At 42.1% G+C, this 17,452-nt stretch overlaps 1 protein-coding gene across 1 annotated transcript in view; it reads right to left on the minus strand.

The window, feature by feature from the left end:
• Positions 1–17,452, minus strand: part of WDFY4 (WDFY family member 4) — a 120,036-nt gene that overhangs the window by 87,983 nt on the left and 14,601 nt on the right. The window contains exons 11-17 of the mRNA XM_074154726.1: positions 17,012–17,202; positions 13,782–14,392; positions 10,052–10,145; positions 3,398–3,612; positions 2,405–2,508; positions 1,253–1,460; positions 902–978 (exon numbers count right to left, since the gene is read on the minus strand). Coding sequence (XP_074010827.1) covers positions 902–978; positions 1,253–1,460; positions 2,405–2,508; positions 3,398–3,612; positions 10,052–10,145; positions 13,782–14,392; positions 17,012–17,202 — 1,500 coding nt within the window. The remainder of the gene's footprint in view (positions 1–901; positions 979–1,252; positions 1,461–2,404; positions 2,509–3,397; positions 3,613–10,051; positions 10,146–13,781; positions 14,393–17,011; positions 17,203–17,452) is intronic.

The raw sequence follows: 17,452 nt of genomic DNA on the forward strand, positions 1-17,452 counted from the left end.
TGTGCTTTTTTTTTGCATTGCCAATATTAATGCTAATGTAGCACACTATTAAGTTGCATCTGATACTGCATTTTCATGAGCAGTCTGAGTTCTACAGCTCAGAACTAGGCTGGGACACAGAAATGGAAGTGTATTGAAATACAGCTTATTTGCTGCTATTTCTTACAAATGTTGAATCCTTTCAGTGGGGCTGAAACATCAGGGCTTTCAGGAAGCTGCAGGTGAGTCAAAGTAAATTCACTTGGAATTCAAGTATTCACCTCGAATACTGTGTCCAGTTTTGGGCCCCTCACTACAAGACAGACATTGAGGGGCTGGAGCGTGTCCAGAGAAGGGCAACGGAGCTGGTGAGAGATCTGGAGAACAAGTCTTGTGAGGAGAGGCTGAGGGAGCTGGGGGTGTTCAGCCTGGAGAAAAGGAGGCTGAGGGGAGACCTCACTCTCTACAACTCCCTGAAAGGAGGGTGTAGCTGGGGGATCCGTCTCTTCTCCCAAGGAATATGCGATGGGACAAGAGGAAATGGCCTCAAGTTGTGCCAGGGGAGGTTTAGGATGGATATTAGGAAAAATTTTTACACTGAAAGGGTTATTAAGCCTTGGAATGGGCTTCCCAGGGAAGGGGTGGAGTCACCATCCCTGGAGGTATTTAAAAGACAGGTAGACATAGAAATACGTTTTAGTTTTGTCAGTGTTGGGTTGGTGGTTGGACTTGGTGATCTGAAAGGTCCTTTCCAACCTGGGCAATTCTATGATTCTATGATCATCAGGTATTTAAAAGACGGGTAGATGTGGTGCTGAGAGACATGGGTTAGTGGTAACTTGTTGGTGTTAATGGTTGGACTAGATGATCTTAAGAGTCTCTTCCAATCAAAACAATCCTATGACTCTATGAAAGTGCTTACCCATGCCAATTCCTCCTGAGACAGATTGCTCTGCACTGGGTCCCAGGACAGTGGCCAAGGTAGGGAGGTATAAACACCTATAAAAGCAAGCAAGCACCCATTCATCAGAAATGCAAAATCATCCCTGAAGGTCATCAGTGACTTAACACTGCAGAATCGCCAGTGCAAAGCAGAGTCTATGCTATCACAGTAAGACAATAATAAAATAGGTTGGCAAAATTGCTGCAAGGAAGGCAGCAATAGGGCACAAGGATTGACAAAGATGGAGAAAAAAAGCAATTAGTTGCTGTCTCCAGAATAAGGGGTTGAATACTGCAGAGCAGCAAAAGAGAAAAGCAACAGCAGCAATACCCGTATCCTTCCATGGACATGTCAAACTCCACAAATGACGGAGCCAGAGCAGCGCTGCGGAGCTGGAAGTGTCGAGGCGACGTCATGGAGATGAGACTCATTGCAGTCTGGAGTGCCAGTGTAGATCCCTTAGACACCCAAGGAGAGCTGCTGACAGGCACAACTGTCTGAGGATCAGTTTTATTGTCCACCGCGTCCTCTTCTGAACCTACAAGATCAACATAGTGCCTAGTCAGATCAGTGTCTACGATACTTTTTTCAGTCACAGGCTTTGACCGTATTCAGTTCATCCCTGCTAAGAACAGCTTCTTCAAATAACACTTCCTCAGCAGCCTGAAGAAATCCTCAGCAGCACAAAAAAATGTTGCACTGAAGGAATTTCAAAACGGGAAGCTGGGAGGAGAGATGAGCTGACAGAAGTGATAGCTATATTTTCTCCCCGCACATCTTCAGGCAGCTCAGAATTTCACCTTTAGTAAAAAAAACGGTTCCTGACCCATTGGTTCCATTTTCCTTATACACAGACCATTCAATTCTGCCATAACAGAATGGTTACAACCAACATGTGGGAGAGGATCTAAAGAATGACTGGAAAGAACATAAACCCCATATTTCCACCATGCTCTATCAGATGTCTTATCGGCACGAGAACAGTTTAAGCACCAAATACTACTACTATAGCCTTTCACCTGCAAAATATGTCAGAACAGAGAAAGGCCTTGGATGGAAAATGGCCTGCATGAGCAAGGTAGACTACTGGGGTATCTTAGGGATTACAAAGAGAAGTGCTTTTTTTTCACATTTTTATTCTATTTCTAGCTATAAACTACAGGGAAAACATGCTGAAGATACTCTCCTTGGCTTCTAGAATATGATTAATATTTTTATAGATCGCTTCCATGTCTGTCTTGGAGCAACCTACTTCAACAGCAGTTTCCCATCATTACAGAGACATCCATAACCCAGCCCCTGTCCTTCCATTACAGAGACATCTATAACCCAGCCCCTGTCCTTCCATTACAGAGACATCCATAACCCAGCCCCTGTCCTTCCATTACAGAGACATCCATAACCCAGCCACTGTCCTTCCATTACAGAGACATCCATAACCCAGCCACTGTATCAGCATCAGGCTGTTCATTGTGTGTTTACCTTTATTCCAAGCTGTATTAGCTGAATCGCATGAAAGGGCATCAGACTTGTTTTTGCTGGGCCTGGAAGGTAGCGGTGGAGAACCTCCCAACCAAAGAAATTGCCTAATATGAAAAAAAAAAACCCAAACAAGAAATCAACCAAAAAAAGGGGAAAACAATCAAGCCAGACACTTTGGAGTCATAGCAACCACGCAAATACTGCTCAGCCCTCTGGAGACCAACTTCCTTATTGGATAGTAGATTTTAAAAACATCCTAAGGAATGTTTTCCATTGTATCGTCACAAGTATTTGCTTTGCTCTACACTCCCTTTTTCATGGTTTTTCTATTGAAAAAAACCCACAGGTTTATTTTCTTCAGCAATACTTTTGAATACTAATTTCATCAGAAAAAATCTATGTGGTTTTTTGGGGGGGTGTGAGGTGGTAGGTGGGGTTTTTTTGTTGTTGTTTTGAGGGTTTTTTTGTTTGTTTGTAAGAAATTCTGTTCCATTTTTGAGTAAAATAAATCCAACCTTCCCGTGCATATCCAGCTTCATCTGCACTCTGATCTCCATTTGGTACTCTCATGCCTATCATTTGTTAGCATTAAAGAAGAAAGTACCTCCTCAAAGTAGAAACAAGAGAGACTGGGAAACAAGGCTACACTTTTTAATTTTGCAGCTGTCATTGACATGGATCCTAGACAAGAACAAGTCACTTTTACTCTTCAGGAAGCAGCTTTACCATATGAATACCAGGAGAGTTGTTTTGCCATTGCTTAATTAGTTGCCATACCTAAAAAGCTTTACAAGCCTTGCAGAGATGATGCAGCAGAACACTACAGGCTCTTACCCTCCTCAGTAAGTCATTTAAGCATCTACCCTCTGATCAATATGTAAGTATTAACTGAGATTGAAACAAAAGGCTAAGAGTCTTGCTGAATTAGAGCACTACACGACAAAAAAATTGCACCACTAAGGCAAAGTGGTTCCATTAGATACAATCTGATACCTCAACACATCTGGCTCGATAGCCTGCGAGGCGAGTTTCTCGAACACCCTCGTGAGGGGCAGGTGGAGCGGATGGCTCTGGTTGCGGAAGGCATCCTGACAGGAGGTGACGATGGTGCTCAGCAAGCCAGACCCACACATCACCTGGCGGCTCTTCTCAGACTTCACCAGAGACTGGATATGATCAACCACAGCACATTGGATTTCCTGCGAGAGCTGAAACAGGCACAGAACTGAAGTCACTGGGCTGGAACTAAAACTGTACATGATAGTTGATTTTTTTTTTATTTTTTTTTTTTTTTTCCAATTGTCTAACCTCTGGGTGTAAAAATATGGGCCAGAACAGAAGCTTCTAGGGCCAGAGGCTCAAGTGTAACTACATGGCTGTTCTATAAAGCTCTGCACTTGAATAGTGTATCCACCTGAGGAGCTGCTTGGCCATCCACAGTTGAGCTTTCCTGCCACTACACCATGGTGGTGAAGGAAGAAAACCATCAACTCTCATTCAAAAGAAGTGACCACCACCAAGGACAGGTTATTAGGCATAAACTTCAGGACCAGCACAGTAACTCAGAATATATTTAATATTAAGCACGTGTAGAGTCATCTTAACATGATCTACTCCACTCTAAAAGCCTTGCTCTTAAACAAAACTGTATCCAGCAATATCATGGAGCACTTAAATTTTAAACACTTCTCTACATGTTTTGCTGGATTGAAGCTTTACTTCATTATTGCTTCTTAATTGTCTTAAAGAAGTATCTCAATTCTCATAAATTATCTTCAGAGCAATTGGTTCCCAATTACGAGTGGAGCCTACCCCATTGACCTAACCAGGTTTCACACTAAAGTAACTGCACATCATATATTTAAACACAAATCTTAAAAAGATTAGATGTTCCCCACCCCCAAAAGCTTTTTGGATTTCTCATATGCTCTTCTAGGAAATACCTATGCAAACTTCTAAAGAAAAGGACAATAGTGGCGGCAGACGTGCAGACTGGGACATTGGGATTTGATTTTATACCATGAATAAGAGGCAACTTCACTGGATTCAGAATAATCCGCTTTATTAAGTGTAAAGAGGAATTCAGCTCCTCTGCATCCAGACCAAACTCAAAGCCAGTACAGAACAAATTCAAAGCCAATAACCAATTTATTTCCAAAGTGCTCAGCAACCAAAAGCCCCCATTGCAACCCTTAGACAATAACACCAGCACATCCAACACAACGTACATGTTGTTTTTGTAAACTCAGCTACTATTTTTGATATCTGAAGGGCAAGCTCTTTGGGTGACATTTTCTTCTCTCTGAAGGACTGTCCATTCCCAGTGTCACAAGTTTCACTGGGCATCTCATTATATACAGAAATCATCCAAACTGAACCACACTATTCTTCACAGAGAGGCACTTGCTGCTACAGTGCATCAAAGCCTCACTGTAGTTATAAATTTCATGGATCTTTTAATTACTGTTTTACTCCATTTATGAGTGGATGCAGGAAAGTATCTGGATATATAAAACCACACGAAAACAGAGGGCACAGGTCTTGACTAAGCAAAACTACTGGTTTACTCCAAAATAAATACAACAAAAGCATAATGGCATATGAAAAAATCGATTATTTTCATTAGCTTAGCAGCTTTGTCAATACCAGTATTGTCTTGTTTTGAATAAAACGTGCTGTTTTCATGGATCTTAGTTCCAGTAAAATGAGACTTTAGTGGAAACATTAATGGTGGCCAGGAAACCAGGCTGCGTGTTTCTATATGCATGGATTGATTTTCCCAACGTGTATTACTTGCCCCATGAATCAGGATATTGAAGGTGCCGTTAGAATGTTGCTGGGCTCACGGCTCTGCCTCAGATTGGAGTCTTAATGGCAAAATTTGCCCAATCTGTTTAAGCAGTTCCCTGATTCTTGCTCCTAAGACCCCATAGTTCCAAAACTTGGTAGCTGAATTTCATTAACTGTTATTTGTTTTCAAAATTATTATACTACGTTTAAGATGAGCAAGAACTTTGAACCTCTGGCAGTGCGGGTTCAGTCCAAAAGGATGTTTATTTTCTTAGGGTTAAAAATGACACAGCAATAATTTGGTTGCAATTGCAAAAAGCAAACTTTTCAATCTCGGGAGCACCTCTCACTTGAAAAGCCAGCAGCCCCTCACAGAAATTTCGAAGTAACTTCCTAACAAACCACAGAGATTTAGTTTTACTAATGAAGAAATCAAGGCACCAAAAGTAGCGCTTTCAAAAAGTTCCAAGTGACCCAGGCTTTAAATCATGCTTTCAAAAGAAAAGCTAGACATCCATCACCTTAAAACCCATTGTCCGCAGAGAGTTTGAGTCATTTCTGAAAAATCATCTGTGCATTCTTTTTCCCCTTAAAATGATATCAAAAATAAATAATTCACAAATTTATCGCAGCTCAAATTACTGATGAATAGTTCCCAGCCGCAAGCGCATTCCCATTCCCTCACAGCATTTTGCTGATTAACTCTCATCTGCTGACCTTAACAAGCCAACACTTACTTTGCTGACAGTCTGGGTGACTGGTTTTACAAAGATACAGAACAACTTGTGCTCATGCACTCCTTGCAAGTAAACAGGGAAAAAAAGACTTATGAACTGCATGAATTGTTTCTACTTTTCCAAAAACATGACCTAGATAGGGCCTAGTTAAATGCCTCACAGACATTCTATCATCTCCGTCAGGCTTTTCGAGTTTCGCCTTGGTACAGGGGAAACCAAGAGGTTTCTACTAACCATTCCAGGCGGCGTGGAAGAGAAGCTACAGAGTTTTCCTCATGTGAATACCAGAGCTGCTATTGACTTCTAGAGAAAATATAGTAGCAAGTCTCGGCCGTTTGAAGCCAGGCAACGAAATCTCTTCATAAAGTTAAGAATCCTTTTTTTAGTTTTGGTGGTCCGACAGACCTCTTGCTTGCCAAATTACATTTAATTGCAGTATTTTTTCTCCACTGTATTAGCTAAATGCAGTGTCTCTTCCTCCTTTTCTAGGCTACTATGCAGTGCTATAATATGATGTTCATCAGATACCCGAGATGAAGGCAAAGCTTTTTCCGTGTGCCACCTTGTAAATGATACGACTGCATGAAAAACAACACAATGTAGAAAATGCTCTTCAGCCAGGGATTCCTGGCAGAGTTCCTATCTCTTCAATCCAGGGAACATTACCAAGATTTTAGTGCAACTTCAGAGACGCTGGCTGCTTTTTAAGGAGAAAGTGAATAGCAAGAGAAAGAGGACAAATAAAAGGGCAGGCTGTGGGGTTGGAAGCACAGGAGGAAAATTGCTTGGTCTGTATAACCAGTGAAAGCTTCAGAAGTTGGGTGATCAATGAACAAGCAAACTTCTTACTAAAAGCCCCAAAATAACCTTGGAAAAGAATGTGCAGACAGGCTGTGCATTTTCTTTGAAAAAAAAAAAAAAGCCAAATAAACCCACTCATACTGTAATAAGAACAGGCTCAGCAAAGAAAAATCCCCCAGGAGACAAGGCTGGAGCAAAGCCGGCAGGAAAGTGCTCAGGGGAAAGAGCTGACCTTCTGCTTTCAGCTTGGACTGGAGGACCCACTGCCAGGGTGTCTCTGATGTCCTTCCTCCTACCAGAGTTCTGGTCCAGTCTCTTTTCCTTTGTCCCAAAGCCTTGGTTGCACAACCCAAAGGGGAATGAAGTTCTGGCCAAATACCCAAAGAATTAAGGAATTCACTATGATATTAATACTTACATTAGCAGTGATATCAGTAATATATGTCTGAAAGCAGACAAATCTCAAACATCACATGGTCTTCTGTGGGCCATATCTAACTATATCAGAGAGCTTTTAAGTTCAGAAAGAATTTACATTTTTAAGAAGTACAAATACTTGGAAAGCATTATGCTGTTCACACCTGCAGTGAGAACAACTAGCTCAGGCAAAATTTAAAACAGAGATAAGGGTCTTTTTAAAAGTTGCAAAGTCCTTATCGATGCACAATGTTTTAGTTTCACAACTGTGAATATGACAGCAGTTCATCACTGGAGAGACATGGATAAAAATAGAGAGGAGAAATCCAGCTGTGGAAGCAATAATATTACTGAACAAAAGCATAGATAATTTACATAATGAATCATGTGAGGGTTGGTGTTTTTATTCCCGTACTCACAAGAAACCTGCCAGGATGATGACACAGAACTGAATCGTGCTTTGATTCTCTTCTTAAAAGTTCTTTTCTTTCCCTTGTCCAGCCCTGTCAGCTCTAGGAGATCTCCTTATCCGACATCGTGAACAGAAAAGATCTGGCATCACACTCAGGAGTCTTAAAAGCCACGGTTCCAAAATGCCAGCCAAGGATGAGACAGGTATGTCTGAGGGGAAACTTCTTTCTTTTTAAGGTAGAAAAAACCCCCTGTGAATATCCTGAGCCACACATCTAAAGTGGATGTTGGCATTTCTCACTTGTACTTAGTTTTTGACACATGTGACGATGGCTTCTTTCATCACCGAACAGGCAGCATATTAATAAAAGGAAAATCCACCTTTTATTTGGTCAGACTGGATGTAGTTTGATGGGAACTGGATTAGTACCAGACCCGGCCATGAACATGTGCAATATCCTCTAAATAGAGTCTACTTACTCAAAGGCTGTCTCTTGGGGGGTTTTAAGGCTTTTAAGCAAATTTTCATACCCATATGACATTAAAATGATTTTTGATCATACCTAGGAATGGCAGTAACATACAACCACAAATCTATTCTCCTCAGCTTTTATTGCCATTCTAGATAGTCAGAAGAAATGGCTGAAGTGCAAGACCCCTTGTTTTACTGTCTGCTGCTGGTTTTCCTGTGCTGACAGGCTCAACGTTGCTCCAGCCCATCGCTGTTTGGGTCTGACAAAGGTCACTGAGAAGCAGTGAATTTGGCAGGAAATTGATTCTGACCCTCAGAGGTAATATCCAAGTACATTAATTTTATTGAGTTCCATTAATGTTTCTGTAAAAGCAGTGGGTTTTCTGCCATTTCTGTGAAAGCAAAGGATTTGCACGTGACCTGAACTGATTCTGAAGATTTTTCCAGATTACTCCAGAACACCTGGGCCTAAAAGATCTACCACAGCCCTAGAACAAGCAGAAAGAGATGAGTTACTACCTGTCCTTCATCATGGCTCATAAAAAGTGTACTATTTGGCTCGGGCTTAAACTCAGAGCAAGAAACCCCTTCAGATTTTTGAATGAAAGTCTACAGTCAAAAAGCCCCATCCACAAAGAAATTATTTCGTCTCTCATACAGCTGTCAAACACTGCCGCGCTAAAAGAACAGACAGTACCCTGTTTGTGGCTGAATAGATCTATTCAAAGGGAAATTTCTTCAGTTATTATCCTTCACCAAGTAGCTCCTCTTCACTAGCAAGTGAGGGTCCACCTTTTGCATCAGATCTTGCCTGACTCCCATGTTCCGATTCGCACCTCATTTCACAAGGGTTCATGCATGTTATGAGCAAAGGTACCGAAGTCCATCCAGCCTTTTGTGTCACTCCCTGGCAGCATCAGTGAGCTGCCCAGGCTGCAGAACATGAAGTTCCACTCATTCCCTCACCCGCTTTTAAACACAATTAACTAAAAAAACCCTCTATTTTTTCCTCTCCTCTTTTTGTGGGTCATTTGATGAAAACTCTTCAGGACGTGTGTTGACTCCTGCCTGGAGTCAGGACCCCACATAACAGTGGTCCTGTTTTACCTGAGGCAATCCTATTCACAACAGTAATCCTAAACAAACACTAGCAGTATTAATTTTTTGTTGACTAAGAAAAGAAGGAGTGAAAAAGAAGAAAAGATGAACACACTTAACTACATAACTGAAATTGCTGGAACTTGTGCTCTAACCCTTCATATTTTTAAGAACACTGCCATCTACTGAGGGTCTGAGAGGCTCTCTCTCTCATACAGCTCAGCCTTAGAGCCAACTCCGGTAGTTTCTTGATGACACTCTCTCTCATCCAATTAACCATTCTACTTGTTTTTCAGAAATTAATTACTGTAATTAACAAAATCTCACTCGCTGCTGGCTTGGTTCCGCTACACAGAGCTGCGATGCGCTAGCCATTAGTTGCGCTCCCACCTTCCACAGCTCTGGGTCAACAATCTGGTTTTATTCCAGTCTTTCCCTATGTACTTAAACTGTATCCAAGTATCTTAGACCAGACAGCAGATATAATATTGGCAGTATATTTGTTCACAGTGGGCGTGTGTATGGAAAGTTTGATAAAGCAAAGCAGATTCTAAGCTGCATTGGAAGTTTATGGGCCATTAGGCTTGAAGAGACAGACTGTTCCGGTTGCTGGGTCCATTAGCGATATTTTACACAATTTTTAAGGGACTTATGCACTTGTGGTGCCTTTGCAGTAAATATTCTGGGACCAAGACCCATGCACTGCATCAGGCAGGTATGGAAGCACTGAGTCAAACAGAGCCAAGAGCCTTTGTTCTTCTGATAGCTGTTGACTCTGAAATTTGCACTGTCCCTCCTGCCAGTGTTCTAGGTAAAATTTAATACTTCCACATCTGCAAAGAGTAAGCAATATCCTGGAAATGAAGGTACAGAAAAGCAGAAGATGCTGCTCAGATGGCACTTTGATATGTTCAGACTCACCTGAGAGTGTCCCTCTTTGTACAGCTTTGGCAGCAACCTCACCATAACACAGACAGCACCGGGATGTACAATGGGGCAGTTTCCCATCTCCCACCTGCAGGAAGAAGACGCATAAGAATTATTGCCATAATTATCATTAACAACAGCAAGGAGAGTCCAACAATGTTTCAGCAGAGTCCAGCATTCAATCCTACCAGCAGAGTCCAGCATTAAATCCTACCAGCAGTAACCAGGTTCAGCATTTGAAACCAAGCAAATACAGATGCCCTGGAAGAGCTGGAAGAATCCTTAGAGTACCAAAGTCAAGACAGAACCTGCTCATGAGCTCACAGCTCACGGACCTGCAGATTCAAAGATTGCAGCAGCCTCTTTAAACAAACTTTGCCTTTGAAGGTACTTGCCATACAGAGAACAGACAACCAGAGGGATCTCTCTGATGCATCAGCCCAGAACTAGTGCTGTATTTTCTATTTTCAAGCAGTTTGTAGCTTTAGTCAGACAATAACTTCAGTACTTTCAAACCAGAAGAGCAATAAGCAGAGATCAGACAGTCTTGATGAAACCAGTAAGTATGCCACCCTTCCCTTCCAACACCAGAATCTGCCTAAACTAGTAAAAAAAAGTTAAATACCTCTGCTTCCCCATCAATTTTCTTTTGCCACATATCACCTTTGTACATTCAGGCACAGGAAGGAACTGAGGCATCAAAGTTATGAGACAGAAGATCAGCTTTTGCCATGATGCAGGCTCGAGGTCAGATATGTCTCAAAGACGCAGCCACAGCACAGCAGTAACTCTAGTTTAGGCACTGCAGGCTCATCGTGTTCAGACTATAATCAGCATTTCTGAGTGCACCTCTGAACCAGAGATGTGATGTGCGCTGTCAAAAACATCTGTCCCAAATAGATCTCGTGAGAAAAGGAGAGGCAACATCTAACAGCCATAATTAGACTGAAAAAAATAAAGCACAATATGCTTTATGGACTGGATAAAACAAAGGGTACAAGTAAAAGAGTGAGCATAAAAAAAGCTTTTCCAAGGGACCTAAAGGAGGGCAAAAAGGCTGTAATTAACGTTTTAGCCATTTCTAAAAAGGCTCATCTGATACATCAGAGCAGCGAGTAACGTGTAGCACACTGCCACACAGTGACAAATGATTCTTACTGCACCCTCAGGAAAGATACTTTCAAAGAAATTGCTCTTTTGCAATATTTTCTGTGTAATGAATCAAAATCAGATTTAGTATGAATGCTTACTGCAAAGTGGCTCCCGCGTGGATACATACACCTGTACTTGGCACGAAGGTGGGTGAGTTTTCAAATGTCAAATAGGAACACAAAATCACAGAATCATAGAATTGCCCAGGTTGGAAGGGACCTTTCAAATCATCTAGCCCAACCATCAACCTAACTGATAAAAGCCATCACTAAACCACGTCACTAAGAACTACGTCAACCTGTCTTTTAAATACCTCCAGGGATGGTGCCTCAACCGTTTCCCTGGGCAGCCCATTCCAAGGCTTAATAACCTTTTCAGTGTAAAAATTTTTCCTAATATCCAATCTGAACCTCCTCTGGTGCAACTTGAGGCCATAGTACACAGTGAGAATACAGTCTCCTCCCACCTCCCCCAAAACACTGTAACCACCTTTAAAGAGAAAAATCCAGTCCCACCAGCATCAATGGGATCAAAATTTCAGTCTTTTTTCCTTCTGTGGCTGCACCCCCCAGAGCAAGTCCATTTTTAGCCTAAGCCACTATATTTAAGGACTGACTCCAAACTTCAGAGTCCCTGACCAGCATCAAACTACACCTCAACTTCCCCACCAGCACCACACACTCGGTCCCCTCTAAGAATATCATATAAGCCCTATCTCCAGGCTTTTCTGTTGTTTTCCAAGAGGACCTGATTTTCTGGCTTGTCTTAGTACAAAAGCTGTCTCCGTGGACCAGCTCCCCACTGCTGCCTCAGGGCTTCCCAGTCAGCCCCATGATTCCACTCCATCTATGCCACCTGTATCATGGTGTGAATCCCAAATCTGCCCTGCGCTCACTGCTACTTGAAAGTAAGGCAAATAAAAGGGCCTGGGGACAAAATGAGATGCCCCAAAGAATCTGAAGAGCCATTAGCACAGTTAGTCTGTGGTAACAGCAGCCATTCTGCTAAGGTGGGCACAAAGAGGGGCTTCTCTCACAAAGAGAGATCAGCCTCATTAACACAGCTTGCAGCAAGCTCTCTCTAATTACCAGGAGCAAAAGGAGAAACAGAGACCCCACGTGTCACAGAAGGTGTTTCAAACATTATCACAGGAGCAGGAACACAGAGGGCTGTTTTTCAGATGGAAATGGAAGGGTTGATTCTCCTGTGGCCCAGCAGCTTGCAGCATCACTGACCACAGGACAGTGTAAGGGGCTAGAATATTACCCAGTTAAACACTGATTTTCCCCTCCTTTCCCCATTTTCAGGGATGTTAAATACATGTTGTGGGATGGGGCAACACAGGCCACCTACACTGACCGCACTCAAGTTCCTCCTTTTGCGTGGCACAGCCCCAGGCTGAAGCCTTCTTCAGGAGGAAGTGTAAGCATGGAGTACAGTGAAGAGGAAGCTGCCTCAGGGGAACCACAGCCTTGCAGGAACTCTGGGAACTTGGTTTCTTGTTTTTATTTTCAGAAAACTTGCTGCTGGAAAAGGACAGAGGCTGCGTGGCCTGAAGATTGATGGCCTGCCCATACACGCTCCTCTGCTGTGTTTGCATACGCTTATCCTGGGCACTCTCCAGCCACCTCTGGCTTCCCTTTGTGCCTTCACATCCCAGAACCAAAGCGTCCCAAAGCAGACACTGGGAACTGAATGGATCCCAATTTACATGATTAATTTCCACGGGTCTACTCCTTCTCCAATATCTTCCCCAAGCCTCCCTTACCCAACCGCTTAAGCTGCAGGCTACAGACTTCTCACAACCACCACCATCCATACACTTTCCGCACATTGATCCATGTTCTCCCAAACAAGGCCGGGAAGATCTACTTTGAAAAGAGTATTCGTTCCGCCTGAGCCACCAAGTCCTCTCCCCAGTACTGATTATTTTGTTATTGATTCACAGCGGACAGCTACTTTGATTTCTGGTGTAGTCTTTCCTTCCTGCAAAGGATATATATTTTGATACAATCCTTCATTATGTGAGGCAGGCAGCATTACTATTCCTTTTCCAATTTTCTCTATTTCAGGTGGATGAGTAAATGAGTGAGAGTGTGTGTCTGTACACACGTGCCTGGACACACACGCACAGAGGAGCATTTAAAATACATTAAAAACAAAAACTATTTTCAGTTACCAGCTGACTGGAAACAGCTTTCCACATAACTGAAAAAGTCAAAATTGGTTGGGGCAGATTCAAACAGAGACTAAATCCAAGCTTCAAGTCCCAGCAATCCTTTCCTTAGAGCCCAGTCCCGCTCCCATGTTGCGCATCAGAACCTTCAGCACAAACTCTGCAACTCTCAGGGTTGTGTGTCCCACTGCTCCACTGAACACTTATACCCCAACGTTTACCACCATCTACCTTTCAAAAAGAGGTCACTTCTGCTTTCCAGAGGCCTAGGAGTTGGGACTGTGGCACAGATCTGTTTGTTCCAGGCAGGTTGTCACACCTTATCTCAGTTTACTACCGTATAAAATGCAGATACCTGTCTTACTATTATATTTCCCGTAGTAAATAAGGACTTACTTCTCTTCAGGGTTTCCCCATAACCTATGGGCAGAGGCAGGTAATTTGTTGCCTGGTTTCTTGAAAGCAACAGGATGCTCTTCTTGACCTTGGGGTCCCTCCTGATCATCTCTCGATGCCTCTCCCATCTCTGGCTTTCTCTCCTTGAAGTAGTTCTCCAGATGAAGAGTTCCTTTGACCATGTGATCAAGAAAATTCAGAATCCATACGCAGTTCTTTAGCCACATTGGGAAAGGTTCTGAAGAGCAGAAAGCTGCATCCAAGAATTCTCCAAATGTCCTTGTCTTCTCAAGGCTCAAAGAGATTTGCCCTTCCCCTTCTGTCCAGAAGCATCCAAGTGACCCAAGATCCTCTGCCATCTTTTCAAAGAGACCATTCCTCTGGAAGAAGTTGCTGTTGACAGGGTCCAGGTGCAGGGCTGCTGTTATCCCCTGAAGTGTGTAGAACACAAGCTCCAGTACACAATTCTGTCCAACTGCTGCCCACAGCCCAGACGGAGGGTCCTGCAGTGCACCTTCCATGTCCGAGAGAAGGGACAGGAGCCCATTGAATCCACTGCAGGTTCTGAAAGCTGAATGGCTCTTGGGACTCTCCAGTATCCTCAGGAGTGACTACAAACATGGGGAAGAACGGAGACAAAAGAAACACTTAAACCAAGGGACAAAGAACCTTTAGAGTATTTTAAAATTCCAAGTTTGTACCAAAATTCTTTCACTGAAATTTCACTCTCTTAAGAAAAAAATAAATTAATAAAAGTTGTTCAAAGTAAAGGTCACCACTGCACAACCGTTTTCCTCCTCCCTTCCCCAGTATACCCAATGAGTCAAACAACCAAGACTGGAATGCACCCTCAGGAGCAATCTATGGAATCAGCCTGAGGTAGGGAATAGTGCTCACAGGAATAAGCAAAGAAATCTGATTTCTTGCATTACATATCCTAGTTAGTTTGGCCAGAGGTAGTGTCAGACCTTCTCAGACTCTCTCAAGAAATCTGCCTTTGCCTTAAATAAATGAAAACAAAGATTCAATGGTAAATAACCTCATACAGAAACTGAGAAGGCGGCGCAGCTCGCTATAGGCAGGTCTTCCTACAGCCCTGAATACACACAAGGGGCCACACTAGACTTTTGCTAATATGACCGAGCAGACCCTTTCCAAAAACGTAGCGACACAGGATGGCCCAAAGAATACTGCAAGCAGCAGTCTCTCCTTATTAAGGCAGGCAATAATAATTCCCTTGCTCAGCAGAGGTAGTTTTAAAGTTTGCACAGCACTTTGGAGGAAAAAGGCCGTAAAAAGTCAGATCCCAAGATAATGAAGTCATTAGATTTTATCTAACTTCAACAGGTTAAAGCGGGTTATAAGTGAATCCCACTTGACAATATTACACGTGCATAAACCCCAGCCTATACCACTTGTAAGTTTTGAATGCTTGCCATTTAAAAAAAAAATTTAGAAAAATTATGAAGAGTTGTAGTAGTGGAAGTAAAATCAGTGAGAAAAAAGAACTTCCAAGGAAACAGTCTGCTATATTTGAATGTAATCCATTTTTGGGATGTTGCACAATTCATTTTGTAAATATGATGCTTTTTCCAGCACCAGGGACCTTTCAAATTTGAGGCTGTACCTTTTCACATTGGAAACGGCTAATTTCACATATAAAGTTTCCCAAGAGATATCCAATGACAGAAGTTCACTTCACAACCTGCTGAAGAGGAAGAGTTCCTAACATAAATATATCTCCCCGTAACAGGATCTAGGACTGTGAGAAGGGGTTGCCACAACTGGAGGGGGAGGGGGAACTCTATTACTGTCATTCAATTTTGTATGATAATGTATCAAACCAGGCAGAGACTTCTGAACAGGGAGTAAATTTAATAACTCAGAGTTGAAGTTATCAGGATGGCTTTAACACATTTCAGAGAAGGTCAACAGTAACCACATTTCCTCCAGCTCTAACTCAGTTAGAATTTAATCGCCTGTGAGTTAGTATTCCTCTGTCTCGAATCTATAAAACTGATGTCTGCTGGAAACCCCCTAACTCAGTTTACGTTAACAGGATTTATTTCACATTCCATTATTTGTTATTCCTCATAATTGTCCACGTGCCACGCTGGAATACAGCCGTGTTAATTGCATTTGGGCTCAGGCTTTAACAGCTAAATATATATTAGCAAATCAATCTGAATTTGTGTGTAACACAATCACAGTCCCAGTCGATGTAGATAATAAATTCATTTGCTTACATTATGCTTTAATACATAAAGCTTTAATATTGCTACATTAATACATTATGCTTTAATACAGTTATCATTTGTCAAAATTAAACACTGAAGCTGCATTTATTTTCATATTAGTTTGGACACCCTAGTCAACTTTTCCACAAACAGTGTTAAAGTTTTCTGTTTCAAATCTAAGCTATAAACTTTGTCACATTTCTGTTTTTTTAAAGTAACATGGTTCTTGTATCACAGCAGCAGCTGCTGAAAGGTGAATTCAGTTCACACTTAGTAGAGAAGGCAACATGAAACTCTAAATCAGTGCTCATAACACTGCTGCTTTTCAACTTGATGCCTATGATCAAAACCAAAATAAAGCCCACTGATTCTTTCCTCTGCTTCATTGCTTATGGATCAGACCCTCTATAAACACAATAAAGCTATGAATAGTTCCAATTTCTTCCTCCAAACATTCATAAGACTCCTCCTTTCCATCATCTCACGTCTCTTTTTCCGTGACACCGGTGTATGCAAGAGACGACAAAATTAAGGACAGCAAAATTTTCAACCTTGTGAAAATAATCAGAATCAAGCTGTTCATCTCGTGCCTACCCCACCCCTTCCAATCTTACTCCTTCACCTCTTCTCACATCCTTCCTCCGCATCTCTTCCCCTTGCCTTCATATTTGTTTCTCTTTTCTCTGCCATACTACATAGAACTGCTCTTACAACTGTGACCTTTACCATTCCAATTTCTCCACCCTGCATTACTATTTACGTCTCCAAAATACTTCACAATCTGATAGTGAGTGAAGGTGTTGACCACACACACATTGGTAAAAAAATCAAAGCACCCAATTTACCAGAATCTAAAACTGGTCCATGGCTCCTTTTTCTTCTGCACTTACTTTCTTAGAAAAAAACAAGTGCTGGTGTGAGATTAGAGCAATTCGCCACAAGCCAAGCAGTTTTCAAGAAAACAACAGCCAAGTGGGAAGTGACACCAATTACCTTCAGCAGATCGAGTTTCAGCTGTAGCTCCCCTTGAGTAGAAGAACAGAGGGCCCCAATAATAATGCTCATGTATTCTTCATAGTTGATGACTGATAGCTGCTCCAAGATGCTGAGAGTAGCACTCCGATAGCACTCATCGTCCAAAAATATCTTGATATATGGCACCATTCCATAGTCCTTCAGAACAACTGGGGACAAATATGGTATCATTTGTTACTTAAACTAATTTTTACTTGTAGTTTTCACAGGCAGATTTTCAGTGTTGGTGTGAAGTGCCACATTTCTACAAATACAGCAGGAGAGGCAAGAAGAGCTGGCTAAGATGAAGATAACACAAACAGAATGGAACAAGAACAATTAGGGATAAAATGACTGGATGACCATGGTTTCTAGTCATCCAAGATTACAGCTTCCCAATATAACAATGAATGAAAAGGA

Source organism: Numenius arquata, chromosome 10 (genome assembly GCF_964106895.1).
Source record: "Numenius arquata chromosome 10, bNumArq3.hap1.1, whole genome shotgun sequence".
In the NCBI taxonomy this organism is placed as follows: Eukaryota; Metazoa; Chordata; class Aves; order Charadriiformes; family Scolopacidae; genus Numenius; species Numenius arquata.